The sequence below is a fragment of the Astatotilapia calliptera genome, chromosome 11, assembly GCF_900246225.1.
Source record: "Astatotilapia calliptera chromosome 11, fAstCal1.2, whole genome shotgun sequence".
Taxonomy (NCBI): Eukaryota; Metazoa; Chordata; class Actinopteri; order Cichliformes; family Cichlidae; genus Astatotilapia; species Astatotilapia calliptera.
Genome location: NC_039312.1, coordinates 15858834 through 15877423, shown reverse-complemented (window position 1 = coordinate 15877423; position 18590 = coordinate 15858834). Strand labels below are relative to the sequence as shown.

Sequence of the window (18590 nt, the reverse complement as noted above, 5' to 3'; positions counted from 1 at the left end):
GATATTAAAAACAAAATCACATTTTGTGAATATCATTTGTTCAACGTTCCCCCCCCCACCAACACCCGCATCACCACCTCCACCACCACATCCTTCTCTTCCCACCTCCCCAAAGACCTGATCCGAGGCGTGCTTAACATGCGCATAGGAGCTGACAGCCGTACAGTCACGTGACGTAGCTCAGCCAATCCTGAATACATTTGAATTTTTAAGCCGCGCAGCGATGAAGCCACTTGAGCAAAAGAAAAGGTGAAGGGGCGACTGAAATAAACAAATCAGAGCGATACGCCCGGGTCGACGCGCCGGTGCAACATGCCCGTTTATCACGTGTCACATCTGGTCGACACTGAGAGGTTTGTTGTTTTGTTTCTTCCTCTTCGGTTTGGAAAAATATTTCTGAGGGGACATATTTAGACACATTTTGTGGACGTCTATTCCCCCACTGCTCCTCATGTCGGTGACAGGGGAGAGTAATCCTATACACAGGCTGCTATTGTGAAATGAGAAACTAGCCTCCTTCACTGCCAGAGACCAGATGCACCTCTCTCTCTCTCTCCTTCTCTCTCTCTCTCTCTCTCTCTGTCCTAATCTGTAAACGACTTAAAGGAGCCTTATCTCCGGGCTCTTCTGCTTCATTTCATGCTTGATTTACTTTAATTTGTCTGATAGGGCACAAGGATTTGGAAATGGCCCATCTTTCGGTGGAAAATGTTCTGATTTTTCTCCGGCATTGTTATGTGGAGGTTTTTGACTTTTCTCTCCCCCTCTCTCTCTCTCTTCCTCCTCCTCTTTCTCCATCTCTCTCCCTCTCTGTCTCCCTCCCTCTCTTTCTCTCTCCATCACCTCTCTTTTTTTTTTCCTTTTGAGGGGTGGGGGGTGGGAGGGGGGGTGGATCTTGCTCCAGTGCAACAGTCTGTTTGAGTGCATTTAGATTCGAGCTAGCACAGCACAAACAACTTTTCCATGTGGTGCGATTTTGTGATGGGCGACGGCGACACAGGAGTCGTGTTTGCCTTTCAGATCCACATTGGGCGCAGAGCAGCCGAGTGCTTCAAACCACAAAGATCTTATGTTTAAGTTAAGAGGCGACTGGCCCTCCAGTTTAGCAAGTGGGTGAGCGGCTGGCACTGATAAAGTTGCTCCACAATGAGGGACAGGGACAAGCGACATGTCTACAGATGCTTCGACTTCTTTCTTTTTTTTCTTCTTCTCCTGGCGGAACTCAAGCGCTTGCTTGACTGTCTGGCTGCTCCCATCACGAAGACATTCTCCCCACTTCTATTTAGTGACTGAATGACAGTGGAGGCAGTGAGCTATGATTAGAGAGGAGCCCATATCTTACTAGATCCTGAATAATCTCCATCCCCTCCCACCAATGAGCAAGGCACAGAGGCGGCGGAGAAAGCCAGAGGAAAAATGAGACAAGAAGAATGGACAGAGCTGTTCTATGTATGCCAAGATGTCACATAGTTCCCCTGGACTCCTCTATATGCCCAGTGTGGACACAGTATAAAAAGAAAAATCAAAATTCATTCACTTTGAGTCGCTTTAACTAATCTGAGCAGTGGCAGACGTAATCAAAGAGAATTTTACATTGAAATCTGAACAGAAGAGAAAGAGACATTAACTGGAGACTTGCATTAAACAATTAAACTCATTCACAACTAGTGGTTAACTGATTGGCTTAAAAAAAAAAAAATCAATTTCCCAAACACAACGACATGAAACGTCACTAACTCCGCCTCCAACACATAAATAAATGGTTAACTACACACACAGAGGAAAAACAGAGAGGAAGAAACAGGGAAACAGGGGGGACCATTGAAATTCATCTCACAGCCTGAATTTACTTAACTGCGGGTCTGTGCGCGGTGATAAACGGAGTGATGATCCGGCAACACGTCTTTATCCATGCTTTGCTTTAATTAACGGCGGCTTGTTTGTTGAAAAGATGATTAATATGCCAATGAAAATTGCATAATTGAATACCACAACACTCGCACAATCAGGGAGGAACATGCCATTTTTTATTAACTTTTCAGTATCATTATTATTACTATTATTTGGTATTTTAATTCACTTGACAAGCGGCGCCCCTCCCCACCCCTCCCCACCACAACCACCGCCGTTAAACAGACAAAAAACAAAACAAAACCAAAAAAAAACACCAAGGATGGTGGAATTGGCGTGACCGGTGGGCCACACTGGGCCCAGCTGTTCATCACCAATAGGAGGTCTTCACAGTCGGTGCTACTGCTGTGATATCAACACCTATCAGTGTGAATGCTGCACATGAGTCCGTGTGTTAGAGCAGGGACAGTGAGAGTAGAGCGGGGTTGGGGGTGGCTGGGTTGGATGCAGCTTGCATGGCACTGACTGAACTCCTGTGGCCAAGCAGAAATCTGTGAGGACACCAAAAGTAAAAGTTTGCACACGCATATGAAATGGCACACTATCTGAAGCACCGGGGACCAGATTTTTTTTCCCCTTCACAAAGCAAAATTCACGCATGAAGAAATAACTCCAAAGTCACTCGAATAAAAGTTTAAAAAAGAGGCCAAATGAAAACGACGAATTCCACAATTTGAACGAGTTTCACTTGAGCAACCCAGAGTTTACCCAGTGTTACATCCCCTGGCACAACTTGCACCAGCGTCTCCATACTAATACTAAATACACACATCAAATATTCAGCCAATTACAATGAGAGCTCTTGCAAAAAAGAAAAAAGAAAAACCTGCAATGCTATGGTGCCCGGGAGGGTAAGCATTACAGAACAAACACACTTTCAGAGAGCTAAAGAAAGACACCAGGGGTGTCGAGTCCCCCCTGGGGTGGAGGGTAGAAACAGCAACACCAACCTGCCCTTTAGGACTGTCACATTTAGCGACGATTTATGTTATTTGGACTTTTTCACATGAAGTGGAATCAAAAAGCAGCTGATTTGTGGACAAAACGCTTGGAAGTAAATGATCTTATTAAAGCCTTCTCCCACGTACCCACACAAAACTAGAACTGGATATAGTGACATCTCCCTCACATGATAAGAACAGTGATTGCATTTTTGTCCTATTTTAGATTATATAACTAACAGCCATGAAGTTCCTCCATAAAGCCTCTTAGTATAGCGGATCAGTGACTAAATTTGCATCGAGTCGATGCAGCACAGGAGTACAGTGATTTGTCTAATCTCTTGTTGCATATTTCATCGCTATAATCACACATTGTGCATTTGCGAGTGTGTACGTGGTGGTGATGGCGGTTGCGGTTGGGGGGGAAGTGGGCTGTTTTCTCCTTGCACAGGTGATGCATAGAGTACAAAGCCGTCATCAACAATCTCTTAAGAAATAAATGTATTTGTTAAAAAAAGAAGAAGAAGCGGACAAATGTTTACACACAGCACTTTGATTGCAATTTAATTTTACATCACTCAGGGCCCTGAACTCACAGAGAAGCTGATGATGGACTTTCATCATCAGTATCAGCAATCTCAGTGTCATTCATGTTTTGTGAGACTTGTCAGAAGACTTTGAATAAACCCCTGGAGGAGCGAGATAAAACCTTCCTTTTCTGCGGGAGAATTGCCATGATGCACGTCCAAATTTCTTGATTACAAGACGAAGCGGGGGGAGAGAGAGGAAAAAAAAGTTAAAAAAAATAAAAAATAAAAACCTTGAATGAAAGCCTGCGCTGAAAGTTTTCAGTTTGCTGATATAACAGTCAAGTGTGTCTATAAGTCTACTTAAAACGCTTAGGTATCAGTGGAGACAGCTGCGACACCCTCGTCTTATGATTCTGTCGAGACAGTACACTATCAAACCTTTCATACCGTTCCCAAGCTACATTTCCGGTGACAAAAGCTTTGCGAAAGCCTCCTGAAGGATTCATCTATATCCTAATATTTCCAATCCAATTTAACTGGAGCAGCCGGAGTGGTCTGAGCACTAGTTTACCAATCTTTGCTTTCCAAGACTCTGTGTGCTGAAGGCTTGAGGGGTTCAATCAATGGCGCTTTGATCTCGGCTGGAACCATAATTATTTAACATTGTTACAAGGATTTCTCTAATCCATCCTACCATTAAATCCCTTTTACACCCTCATCTTCTGCAGCCTAATCTGCATCTGGGTGCTCCGTTTGTCTCTCTCCCTCATTTCGGCTCGCCCCTCCCTCCTTGACGACACCCTGACTTTATAATGGACTTGGGTGTCGACTTAGAAAATGCCTTGTTTACTCAGAGCGACCTGATTGAACTGTGCTCAAACGGACTGTTGCTGTGTAAGAATTTAAAAGTTGTTTTTCTTAGTCGATCTGTACTTTTAAGTGCTACATAGTTTGGGTTTACTTTCAGTTCAGCTGGGACTGAATGGTGAAAGGATTCTGCAGCTATAATGCCAAGATCTGGTCACCGAGCTCAGTAATCTCAAACATTTCACATTGTGGTCCACACCACATATGACCCACTTTGACCTTAAGTGGGCTCGGCAAGTAAAAAAATCCCCTTTCTATTAGCGTAAAGACTTAATGCCTAAATTTGTCAATATAAGAAAAAGAAGAGTAATTACTACACTTTCCTCAGTTCAACATGTTTCTGTTTTTCAATGTGATAAAGAAATGCTGTTCTAGTAAATGAAGAACGGCTCTTTGGGCTTAAACTGTAAGAAATAAACGTGCTTATATTCCAGACCATCCTGTAATTGGAGGAAAGTTTTTTTGTAAACCACAGAAATTGCCCCATATTTATTATTGATTTTATTGTGGACACGTTCTTAAAAAAACAGATATTCCTGTAGTACTTTTCTGCCATTTAACTGATTATCTATTATTTTATTACTACAGTATGAATGGCTCTAGGTGAGATCTTTATCAGCATGACAAGTTGTAAAATTTATAAATATAAAAGTCCAAAATTTATCCTTCCCTTTATCCAGAGCCAGAGTATTTGCCAGGCTGATTGTGGCCCCTGGGCCTTATGTTGGACACCCCTGGTCTAGATATAACTGTCACCGCTTCATCTTCATTTTATCTTTTTTTTTGGTCAATTTTTCCACTAAGTTTCTTCAGATGAACCAAGGGAATGTCCAAGTTCATGTGACTGATGCCCAAAAGGTTTCATCCCATCTGTTTATTTTCATGATCACTTTGTCTCCCAACAAAAAACGACCCACTGTCCTTTTGCAAATATTTGCATGTCTGTGTTTCACCACGATATAAATAGCAGCACGGGCAATCGCAAACATTTGTTGAGGCACCTGCCACAGTATCGTGGCCATCTGGTCCTCCAATTCTCCTAGCATGACATATGTGCATTAAACCTGAAATGGTTATTGTTTTTTTTTTTCCTTTTTTTTCCTTTGGCGACTGGAAGAAGATGGATTGGCCACAGACCGTTCTAGGTTGGCTGGAGTCAAAAATGAGACTCGAGACTTTTTACATCTGAGTGAGGCTGCGTTTTCAGCATGTGCATGTTTGATGTCTTGAAAGGGGAAAAGAAGGGGGTGGATATAAATGGATATCTTTTTTCAGGGTGAAGTGTGTGTGTGTGTGTGTGTGTGTGTGTGTGTGTGTGTGTGTGTGTGTGTGTGTGTGTGTGTGTGTGTGTGTGTGTGTGTGTGTGTCCCACTGTCAGGTAGATTCTCAGATGGCCACTCCTTCAGCTGACCCCTGCCTCGCCCTGGCTGATGCCCAGCTGGCATCAGCAGCTGAGCAAGCTGGGCCATGCCGGCCGTCAGGGACAAGCCAAGAGAAGAGATTTGTGGACAAGGTGATCACATTACTTCTGTTACCACTCTGTCACACTCATCTGCCCCTTCTGCATCTCCTTCTTTACAGCATGGCTCATTTTAAGTGTGTTTTAGGGCTGATATCTTAGATGTTGATGTCGCTGTATGCAAGTCACATCTACTTCAAATCCAGTTTAATCAGTTTGGGAAATTGGGTGTTGACATTAGCTGCAAACTGACAGCTACAGTAGATCAGCTTAATTCAATTCAAAACACTAGCATGTTTAATGCTGCTTCTAAAGTTCTCTGAGGCATTCCAGTGATATAATGTTGCACTCTGGGACAGTTTATGGGCCTTTTTTTTTTTTTTAGAAAAAGGTTAAAATCTAAGCAGCTGCTAAGTCTTTCTTAGCCTTTTAAAACTCCATGTCATAATGCAGTGGAGATGATTTTTTTAGACCTTGACAGCTTGTTGTGCAGTTTCACTAATTATTCCGAGTGGAAAGTAAGCTATGCATCATTTGGCACAATGCTAGAATTGGCAAAACTATGGCAAACAATACAGTTATTTGGGGGGGGGGAAATGCACAAGTCTGAAACTCTTGCTAATTTTGTCGCTAATCAACGTGTTATAATCAGAGGATATCCACCTGTAGATGCTAAAATCAATCACGATCAGTTCAAAAGATGGCATTCATCATGCTTCAATCTGCAAAAAGATTGTGATCAATGGAAATGCTTTCCACTGTATCACTACAGAAATAAAATACAATAAAACTTGTTAGCACACACGTCACACTGCATGTGCACACTGTATTTATTTGCATTTGGGCAGCATAATAAACTGTGAAGGCAAACCACATCCTATTAGCAGTGGACAATACAGTGCCGTATCTGAGTATGTGCTGCTTCTTCAGCTACATATTAGCTTTAATTCTTAAATTTAGAGGTCCACAGCGTAACCTAACAAATGCACACACAGACTAGACACTTGAGCTGAAACTGCAGCGAACACAATTACAGCACTCTTAACGAACCCTGGATTTTCTTCACTTTCCAAAGCGGGGTGTGGTTTACATGAGAAGGCATTTAGATAAGGATGAGAACAAGTTCATTAGCAGAGTTAGCTAGCTAACACACACCATTCCCAATTAGCCTAGAGGAGAGCAAGCGGGAGAGAATCGAGAGAGACGGAGTCAGATTCCTATCACAGGCAGTCCATGAAAATGAATAGAATAGCATGACACGCTATCTGGCAAATCAGCGGCTGATTGCGAAACACCCGTGACGAGAAATGAACACGAGACAGAAGATCAGTGTGCAGATTTGCTTAAGGACATACTTGTAGAGATGAGGGGAGAGAAAGGGAACTCGCTGGGTGTTCCACATCAGAGACCCAGCACTCTGAACAACAGAGAAGAGCCAGCTATCAGATTAATAGTGAGTCATTCAGTACGCTTCTCTGCTGTTCCAGACAGAAAGACAATCAGAGAACAGGGGCCAATCGTGGACAGCACTTGACATGAGTTACTAAAGTGGAGATGAAATGCAGGGACAAAAAAAAAGAAAGAAAAAAGTTCAATTACAGGATGTAGATTGTAAAGGCTTTTGTTGTTACTCAGCAAAAGGGAAATGGTATGGAGGTGCTTCAATAGAATCACCAAAGCAGGTGGGCATGTTCCGAGTTAGCCCACCTCATTAAAAGGCTTCACTCTCTTTTTATGTAATGGCCATTACACGTCCTATTCAGATGCACACGCGCAGTGATTAAAAATTATCTGTTGGTGATCATAATCACAGCTGCTTAAACTTAAGCCAAAGAATAACAAAGAACTTTTGAATGCTCAACTATCTGAACATTTACAAAGAGATTAAAGGGGAGACAGTCTACAAACTAAATAAATTTGCTTTTAATCGCTTCCAACAGGAAGTCATGTCATTTCGAATGTCCCTATCTGATTGTCTGATTCCCCCTCTTTATTCAAATTATAACATGCCCATCTGACTTTTCCAGCACAATGGGAAAAATTAAAAAGGGAAATGACCTTTCATGGCAGCCATGATGAAAGAGTGAATGGCATTATTATGCGCCAAGATTAATTTCGGTCTACTCCACAGTGCCCATTGAGAAAACACACGAGGGGGGCACGGGTGCCTTAGTCGCTCATTAATTGGTAGGTGTATCATAGAGATGTCAAAAACAAGATGATTATAAACCGATGACCCGGCTGCGAAGCGCACACAATACGCTACAATATGAAAGCTTGTTTGCTTAAAGTTGGGTGCAGCCAGGTGCTAAGTGTCATTTTTCCGGCAGCAATACAGCAGAGATTGGGCCACAAGTGTCCAAGTCCTCTGATAAGTTGGAACCACTCATGCTGCGGTTTAGCAAAACATGAAATGGGCATCATGTCTCACATCACTTCCCCTGCAGTTCAGCTGTCCTCGCTGTATGCAAAGAGAAAGTTTACTTCAAGTCCCCCTCCTCTCCCTCCCCACTGCCTGTCCAGCAGTGTGTTTCTGAGCCTCTAATTCTCATTCTGATGGCTAAGTAGAAGGGGGAAAGCATAATTACAGTCAGTCATACATCCAGTCATGCTACATCCATCCCTCCTTTTCAAAGCAGTATTTTTAAGCTCAGCATTTCTTGCCAAAAAAGGGGGCCTTTTTTTCCCCTCTGCATGTGATGCCTTCTTTTTGTCATGGCCCCCATAGTTCTGAGCTGACCCCCTCAGCCCTGTCTCCTGACTGATCACAGTGATGGTTTATTACTGTCGTCCCGGCGCTCTTATCTTTAGCCAGCAATGCTCATTTCCTTCCCCAGATTTAAATGCAAATGTGAAATTTAATGATAAATGCATTATCTGATAGGTGCGATAACACTGATTCACTGTCAGTATAAAATACACACCCCAGGGGGCTTCGAGCTAGCAAGCACAACTTGCCCAAATCCACTTTTTTCTCCCGCTCTCCCTTTCTTTTCTCTCCCCCCCCCCCCAAAACGCATGTACCTGCAATAAATTCTTGAGGTCATTTTATGCATTAAAAGGAATCACATTTTGTGTGTTCAGCAGTGCGGGCGCAGGCTATTGCTGAGCAGTAATTGCCGTGCAACTATCTTGTTCAATGTATTATCCATCATTTTGATGAAGTTACTTTTACTAAAAGGGCAAACAAGATAAAAAAAAAAAAAGTGTTGTAAACTCTTCAAAAGCTGCGTCTGCATTGCATTATTCAGTTCTTTAAAAAAAATTGTCTTTAAGGAAGCAGTTGTCGACAATTTAATTTACTGTTAACCGAATGGTGGCTTCACGTACATTTCAAGCGAGCAGCAGACTTCTGACACAATTGTGTAGCTATATAGTTACTATACAAGGCAATCATTTTTAGAAACAATAATATTTTATCCCCTTTATCACCTTCCCTCGAACTACACCGCATGCCTTTCAGTTACTCAACAATAACTTTATCAAATGACCCCCGAAAGCCTGTCTTGTAAAGTAATACTCATGCTTTTCTTACTTGGACCATCCCATTCCTCTGGCCCCATGGCAGCGTGCCTGCTCTTCTCCCCCTGCCCATCCATCTCCGACTCTCCTGCCTCTCGATTGCCATCTTCCTCTCCTGTAAGTAAAAGAGGGAAAAAAGCACTTTAAGTCCCACAATGCACACAAGACCCAAAGTGAACAGCACTCTCTCCAAATTTAATGTTTGGACACGTAATTTAATGAATCGTTGCATTATGCAGACTTTGGTTTTTTAACATCTTCTCCCTGTACCAGTTAAGTGTCACAATGTGACGTGTGTGTTTCCGTGTATGATTTTGTAAAAGTGCATTCACCACATGCAGCTGCACACTTTTATGTAAAAAGGAGTTCCCATGAGTGCTTGCAGGAACAGGAGGAAGCCCAATGGAACAGGAAGGAAAGCAATGTGTGGGAGAGAGGTGGCTATTTATTACCGTTTGATCTATTGTGGAGGGAGCTAGAATGTGTGTTATAGGATGTAGGGGCTGATTTACAGTCCCAAGGCTCACACAGACCATGCTAAGGGATATTTGGGTATCTCTCTCCAGGATGTAAGTGCTTAAAGACCTTGTTTTACAAAAAAAAGAAAAAGACTAGACGCTCTCACTGTAGACGCACTTACTGTAAAAGAAAATCTATTTTTGCATGTCTACGGTAAGCACAGTTTGTACTCAAAAGTTTATAGGCACATAAATCAGAGCTTAGTAGGTGCCCCAAGTGTGGTGCTCTAAATAAATCCAATGTGGCTGACACAGTGGTTGGTGTCTCTTCAGACTCGGGCAGGTAAGAGCAAACCTGCTTGGGGCTGATGGTTTGTGGAGGTACATTCCTCTCACTTTTGTCACCCCATCTTTTTCATTCCTTTGATGTTTTAAACCCAACAGTGAATGGTCAAGGACAGGCCTGGATTGCTCCAGTGGCTTACTACACGCCACCACAAGGGAAAAACAGGGGCGGGAGAGGGCATGTAGATTTAAATACAAATATATGACGACAGGACAACCTATACCTTATGCAGCAAACCTAAATATGAATATATTGTAACCACACCTGCCTCTGTTCTTCGCCCCCCACAGTTCCCAAAAAAACACATTTCTGAGTCTTAGTTATCAACCTTCAAGTGACAACTGCCACAGGACACACACTACATCACTCCAGCGCCGGCCATCCTCAGTCGGGTTAATCTCCAGATCAAGCACATACTCTGTGCTTGTTTAGCTTTTTTCCCCTTTTTTTGACGTGGCTCACTTCAAAGAGAGCGGCAAACATTGCCAAAAGGATGTCAGCTTTCTATCTCCCACTAAAATAGAAGATGTGTGCACGAAGAAAAAAAAGCGATACTGTAGGGAAGTCTGCAGAAATGTCCTACTTACAGTACATGAGGTCATTATGACCCACTTTTGCTTATGCAAGTGTCTGCTTGGGCTGGCAATTTCTTCCCCCTGCTCCTCCTCTCTCCCAGTATATTATCACGGAGCCCACTCAACTAAATTCCCCCACTATTTATTGTTGGGCCTGGAGAACCTCTTTAGCATACCAGGCTCGTATTATGACGAGGATAACAAAGGCGTATATCAACAGTTCCTTCCAATGGAGCGCAGTTTGAAGAAAAAAAAAAAAAAGCTGGTGAGATAACATTAAAGGCACTACCTTGATCTCAGGCGAACATGTTAAGCCCTGTAACGAAACGTATTGGAAGTGTTTAATTACAGCCCGGGAAATGAAGCTACAAGATGATTCCTTAATTAAGCAGTGATTAAGGATTTTCTGCCTTCTATCTAACACAGTTTGCAGTGCATTTTAAACACAATCGCCCAGGCAACCTCACAGGGAACAATGTCACAGGGCTTTGATGAAGTTTCCTGCACAAATGTCACTAGGAAGAAAAAAAAGGCGAGCAGAGGAAGCAGTGCTGGAGCAGCACTCCTTTGCTTACAGTACAGTCAGTGAGATAAAACCTGGAATACAGAGAAATGTCGAGATCCCCCCCCCGCCCCGGATTTTAAAACAACATGGAAATGGATTGATTGAGGTGCTCCATTTCATTCACCGAGGTCCAATCTGAGTAATCGAGCCTCTGCTTTGTTTCATCATTTGAATTGAAACCCCTCTGCAGTCTTATCAAAGGGGACAGATTGTCAATGATCATCCTCTACATTATCGCCTAGATCATAATTTACATCTGGCTTAGGTTCCTTTCCCCGCACGCTCAGATGGATATACTTGAGGCTGAGTGAGAGAAAGCTGAGGAGAACAGAAGGGACGGGGAGGGCTGGGGAGGCGAGGCGGCCTGCTGGGTTCTGGGTTGGCGGGCATGCGAGAGGAGCCAGTGAGCTGTTAAAATCAGCTCTATCGCTGCTCTATCAAAGGACAGCTCTCTAGCCAAATCGCAGTCACATGCAGCGTGCCACACATTCAGGTCAATAAGCTTATAGGCGATTTACACAAACAATTCCTCGAGCAAGGTAGCAACAAAGTCATATTGGCTTTTTCCCTCCCTTTTAGCATTGTCTCTGCCGAGGAAGCCCTTGAAAATGTCAATCTCTCGCATGCGACTTTAAGGAGCTCAGGGCACTCTAATCCTGACCACTGAGTCCTGAGACAGGTTGCAATTTCTGCAAGATGGTGTATAAGTATTTTTAAGTATTCCTATGGGATTGCAGAGTTCTATAGGTTACCAAATCCCGGGCTCGATGACTTTAACCCAGTGTCGCATTTCTAAACCCATCACATGCTTCCTGGTGTTGGAGCTTGGCAATGATTTTCAAAATGTAATATCAGGAGGGCTATGCCTGCCCCCCCCCGTCAGCATCGTTGATATTGCATATTTGGCTGCTGATGCAGATTGCGTCACATATACAGATAAAGTCAATTCAAGGAAGCAACCTTTTTCACCAAAGTCAAGCATAGCTGTAAGACTTCTCTGCTATCTGAAAAATAGGTCTGAATTGCATGCAATTTGTGGCAGGCAGAGCACTCCAATGGAGGGAGGCTATTAGTGAAATGCCTTGCCACTGTCTCTTTAAATGCCAATAAATTCCCATCATTACAGAATCTGGCAGTTTTCCTCCCTGTCTGCAGCCTGGGTCTTTATCTCGCTCTGCCTCAGTCTCTGAGCATGTAGATCTGGCCCAGTTAGATTGTCATACTTAACAAACATTAATGATTAATTTCCTCCACTGAGTCAAATGGGGCTAAAGGGATGACTCGATTCATCTTATCGCACCACAAATTAGCATTTCCCCATATTCTCCAGCATCAACTGTGCATTAAAATTCCACATTTACCATTCTGGGCACTGGCAGCTGTGGTGAAAGAGCCAAGGAGATCTTCCTCCCGTGTTGCTGGAGATTCAGATTACTTCTGTGTCGCACAAAGAATAATTAATTGTGCCACTTTCTCCTTGTTACTGTACATCTGTGGCTGCCGCAAGTCAAATTACTCACCGAGAGGTTATTTGAAAGTTCAAGGTGTATTTTTTTTTTAATTATTTACCGTGTTAAGTCCTTTGCTTTTACTTTTCACTTCAACTGTGATAGAATATTTCTGCCCCCATTGTTTCTGTAATTCGAGGAGAACGGCACAAAAGAGTGCAAATTTTCACGTTTAACTTGATGTATCTTGACACCCGCAACAACCTCAGAAACGAACTGAAAAAAAAAACAAACAACCCTCGTGTAATGTAACTTCACGAAAAGCTGTTTTACGTCGAGGAAATGAGACACGTGAAATGACATGTAAATTTACTGTCAGTGCTAAGTAAGGAAGTCATTTGTCATCAGACAAACACTTGGAACGCTCAGAGGGAACAGCTTGTGGCAACACCCTGTGCTGAACTTCACAGATAGCCAACAATAAAAGAGGGGGTGAAACAGCAAGGTGAAATTTCACAATTTCAGTAAAAAAAGATGCCACTCAGCGTATATAAAAAAAGGTATCTTTCTCACAATTATGGAGCCAGGTGTGTCAATAGAGTATAAATCTTTTCTGTGGGAGCGAGCGTGTTCATCTGTGGGGTTCTTCACAAGCACAGCTCCATAAATGTGAAATTGACCGAGCAGGAGAGGTTGTTTGAGGTAAAAATTCTTGTTTAATAGCAAGGGAAAGCCAAGGTTATTTCTTTAGATGTGTGCCTTTCCCCCTTCCTCATAGAAGTCTTGAAAGGGAGGCAGACCCCCTCTAAAATGCCATGTATATTAAAAACAGTGTTCAATCTCTCTGGGGTGCTACTATTCCACCAAGCTTGTTCATTTTCAGAGACATTATTCTGAGCTGAACTGACAGGGGGCTGCTCATACCTGTAACCGTATATCCACACGATTCAGGGCTGCCCATTACTGACGATCATGACGCATTATGCGAGGGATTAAATTGTGTAGCTGGTCAAAATAGGTCTAACTTGAGTACTTCATGTGCAGCTGGATAGTCCCATCAGTGATAAAGCACTGTATTTTAATTCTTGATCACTGAATTGTGTATCCAAAATAAAACATTAACTTGCAGAGTATTGAATGAAGCTGTCTAATAGAGGCATTGGATTGGAGTAATTACCTGGGATGATGTGAAACACATGTTCTTGATATACAAATTTAGCTTTATTTTAATAGATTCTGTCTGTTTGAACTTTTTTTTGACTCCAAAAACAAAATAATAAAATCACTCCTTCCTTTGTTAAACTGGACATGTGCGACCACTGGTGAGGCCTAACAAAAGGACAATGCTGTGTTTAAATGGGTCATAAGTCAGAGGGCTTAGGAAGCACTGATGCAGGACTAATCATTTCTACTGTTTGTCTGAAGAAGGAAAAAAAAGATGATCCTAAAAGCATTTTTGTCATTTCTGTTGCCAATGTCAAGCTAACAGGCCCTTGTGTGTGTGTGTGTGTGTGTGTGTGTGTGTGTGTGTGTGTGTGTGTGTGTGTGTGTGTGTGTGTGTGTGTGTGAGTGAGAGAGAGAGAGAGAGAGAGAGAGAGAGAGAGAGAGAGAGAGAGAGAGAGAGAGAGAGAGAGAGAGAGAGAGATGCCAACAGCACCTTACAAGCTAAATCAATGAAAGGGCCAAAACCCAGTGAGAGCCACAGCACTATTAACTAAACAGGTCAGGGAGTCAACTGTCACCTAATTTTGAGGTTCCTGAGCCTCAGACCAAGATGGGACGTCAAGGTGCTCCACGCACTTATCTGGGGAGTCCCTTTTCTGCAAGGGTAAGGCAAATGGCTGAGTCTTTGGTGGCATTCAACTTCTTGACCTTTGCGCCTTTAAGCGGCTTTGCTACTTCACCGCACTCTGATCAAAGTTAATAAGTGCTTCATATGTTAATGAAAATTGGTACTCCTCTTTGTGTTCCTACAGCTTTTTAATACCTATTATAGACTGAAACTTTTAATGGAGGTTTTAGGTCCCCCTGACAAGCCCATTTCAGAGAGTGACTACACAGATACAAGGCTAAGCTAAGACCAGAGAGTTACTGCTCAGTGGAGGAACCTTACACGGGAGACCTTATTCTCCGGGAAGCAGCAGAAGATAAAGGCCATGGGATGAGTGGCTGCTTTAAAACCCACGTTCAAGTCCGCACAGGGCTAATTACAGCACGCCATCACATTTGAGAGGGTTTAGTTAATCAAGGGGGGGCTCTCTTTTGCCTCCTATAGTCGAGGAATAACACACTTAAACCATTTAATGCCGCCAGGATTGCGTCCCGTTTAATTCAAGGCAGTTTCACATAAGTGGGGTAAATTTAAGCCACTCTGACATTAGTTTTAAACAGATCTAATTGAGGAAGGGATCATGGGAAAGTGGCTACACCTGATGATTGCACACAACTTGGCACTAGGAGAAAAGAAATTTGGATAGTACATCATTTGGGTCTTATGAGGCAATGGGAGACTTAGCTACTGTAAGCTGAGATAGCAAAGTCATACAAAAAAAATCGGACTAGTAAGGCTCGTGCATGACAAGGAACAGATTAGAAGTGCTCAGGGAAAGTACTATTTGACATTATGGATTGGTATTTTGTGTTGTCTTTATTCATAAACAGGGAAAGGAGATTTGAGCCCCGGCTCCTTAAACAAAGGGAATACCAAATGGCACTGACAAGGTTCTTTGAAAATTTTCAGAAGTTGTACTACTTTTTTTTTTCTTGTAACCACCAATACGCGCCATCTATTTCATAGCTGCTGGGTTATTAGAAGTATATGCCTCGCACTTTGAAGTTTGAGTGGGGACACATTACGGAGGAGACAAAGGGTGAAGCGGCCGAGGCGTCTCTGGTAATTGCAATTTCTGAACAATTGCGCCGTTCAACTTTTCCCGGAGAACAAAAGGAAAACATTATTGATACGATTACCGGGGCATAGCCTACCTGAAACATGAAAGATTTATTTTTTTTCCTTCAATAATGTAATCCCACGAGGCACATCAGTTTAGAAGTGTGGAGAAATAATTCTAAACAAATTTCCCTTTGAAAGGAGGGCGAGGAGGCAGACATTCAAAGCATCGGTTCTTCATTAAAAAGTCAAATTTGCGGCATCCGAGCGTCAGTAAGAGCGGGGACACCTGGGGTAGCGAACGCCACGCAACCGGAGGCTAGGAAGAGGCGGCGGCGGTGGGGTTGGGGGTGGAGGTTCTGGGCTGGGTTGCGGTGGTTGGGGGGAGGCGGGACAGGTCTGTCATCTTCACACTGTAACCTGAAGCAGGCCACAAATTAGCTCCTGTGATGGCACGGTGTGACCGAAATGAAACAAACACACAAAGAAGCAGTCTAATTGAATTGGAGTTCAAAGAGGACTCGGGCGCATTTGGCGACGCTGAGGCGCTTTATAGTGCTGGACCTCCGAGCAGTAGCAGGTGCTGCTGAGTGTTCACAGAGCTTTAGCGCCGGCTCAAAGGGAAGCGCTACGCTCTCCAGTGCATTGGTGCACCGTAGCACACCTTCACAGCACTATCACAGAGGGAGAGCCAGTGTTGCTGGTGCCATCTCCATCTCAGATCAAACCACTGCTCTTGGGTGGATTGCTGGGGATCAAATATCAAAAATGGATAGTCTCAACTCCAGGCAGTGATGCGGGAGAAATTCTCAGACGGACACAAGTTCTGCCAGGTTTGATTTGAACATGTTGAGGAATTTTATTAGACACAATTGGCAGGAGTTTAACTTACTTTTTGATGCTCAGCATTGGGGCGGGCACAGCATATTGTCCCATATTAGGCGTTTAAAAAAAGGAAAAGATGGCTGAACGCTGCATGAGGAAGCCCGCCTGTGAAGTTTCGGTTTTGGCCGAGTGCGGGACGCTCACCTTTGTTGCAGAAGTACTCCATGTCTTCGCAGCTTATGTTCTCAGTCTCAAACTCGGCGGTGAAGTTCTCCTCCACCGAAAACTCATCTTTGGCCAGGAGCTCATTCTCCTCAGAGACGCACTCCTCCTCCTCTTCCTCCAGGCCATCCTCCAGAGGACCTGAGGGAACAGGCACACATATGTACACAGAGACACACACACAGACACACAAGGGAGATGTTCAGCAATTTCATCACACCCTTCAGGCTTTCAAGAATCAAAATCTTGTCTCTCCTTGTTTCCGGTGCTGCAATAATACAAATTCAAAGCACTGCGCAACATTGCGTGGTCTAAGCGCCGTATGCATACACGTTCAGAGATTCGTACAGGCTAAAGATAAAGCCACCCCAATAAACACTATTATTTTACCACCGTGCTTCACATCAGTGTTTCCATTATTCCTATTGAAAAAAATCCCCTTGAGACTTTTTTTTTTCCAGAAAAACAAGCTGACATGCAGCCAAGGTGAGCGCTGATGTTAATCCCGCTACCTGCAAAACAAAACCTCACACAGATGGAGAGAGGGAAGGAGAGAAGGGGGGCAAGAAAAAAAAGTTCCTTTCCAGACTTTTCACACAGGCATCAGCATGGGAGGAGGAAAGAAAATACTTTTATTAATTTGTTAGCCTTATCACAGGGTACAATGTTGATTTTCCATTTACATTCCATGCCTCCGGGTAATACACCAGTGCAATCTTAAAGGAGACACTTTTCCGTGTGATTAATTTTTTCCCCCCTCTGTGCAATATTATTTCTTTAAATCTAAATGATTTCAGAGGTTTTTTTTTTTTTTGCTTGTAGCTGTACATCTCTTTTGGTATTTGCATATTACCATTTTGCTTCAATCAAGGGTGTTGATGGAATTACTGTACTGCCACCTGAATTGTATTAGTTCTGAAAACATCTCACCCAGCATTTGAATGTTATTAAGATAATACGCATCGCGCACACCTCTCTCCTTTTTCTGCCAAAACATGCCCGCAAAGTCCCCGCATGACATACCAAAAGCGAAAAAGACTGGGGGAGCCCTTCTGGTTTAAGTTTAGTTTAATATTTGAGATGATGCACTCTGAGAAAAACCTGCATAAGCCCCATGAAAAAACCCCAAAAAACACTCCTTGCTCCTTCTCGAGTCGTGTATAAAGTGAACAATCATGTCGAAAGTGCTGCTGTCACTGCCAGCTAGATGAGGATGCTGTCTCTGTTTCTGCCTCTCGTGCATCCACCTAGAGCTCAAACAGAGCGCACTTACATCCTCTCCACACCTTTCAGTCTGTTTGTTCTATTGTAGCGGGAGCGAGCCCCCTCAGCTTTAATAAAGCAATAATTTCACTTCAGAAAGTGGGGCTGGTGTGCCTCTCCTGTTTCTCTTTCTTCTTGCGACGAGTCTCATAAAAGACCCCCCTGATGTCCACAAACTGCTTGCTCTTTTCATTAGTCTTATAAATTACTCCTTTGTAGAAGCCAACATCTGCAGGAGCCCCGGACATGAAAAGAATTAGCACGCGGATCTCTAATAGACACTGCAGAGGCAGAGTGCCGCTTTTAAATTAGGATACAGTTTTATGATCTTATCTGATGCCTTCTGCTGATTCGCTGAGGAGTGAAGTGAGGCGTGAAGTGACTCGATGAGTCTACCATCACTTAAGATGATACTGAGAGATAAATATCGCCGTATCAAGGGGAGATTGTATGACTGGCGGTAAAAGCTCCTGCCAAGGCAATTGAAGACAGTGTGAAAGAAAGCGGGGAAATACATTTCTATACACACAGTGTGTACACATTCCATTACACAGCTGAATAAGAACTGTGTGTACAACTAAACGATTCTTCCTCTGTTGCTGGCAAATACAGCAGCGCCATTGCACCGCGGAAAATAGACCTACAGTGTTGTGTGATAATAAGGGTAAAGGGAGATTAAAGATAAACTTCATGGTCAATAAAACACAAAGATTAGGTAGATAAGATGAGATAGAATTGAGGTTTAATAGACTCAGAATAAGGGCATCT

At 43.2% G+C, this 18590-nt stretch overlaps 1 protein-coding gene across 1 annotated transcript in view; it reads right to left on the bottom strand.

The window, feature by feature from the left end:
• Positions 1–17249, bottom strand: part of zfpm2a (zinc finger protein, FOG family member 2a) — an 89553-nt gene extending 72304 nt beyond the window's left edge. Inside the window, exons 1-3 of the mRNA XM_026184749.1 lie at positions 17243–17249; positions 16542–16700; positions 9244–9345 (exon numbers count right to left, since the gene is read on the bottom strand). Of these exons, the coding sequence (XP_026040534.1) occupies positions 9244–9345; positions 16542–16700; positions 17243–17249 (268 nt within the window). The remainder of the gene's footprint in view (positions 1–9243; positions 9346–16541; positions 16701–17242) is intronic.
• Positions 17250–18590: the final 1341 nt, after the last annotated feature.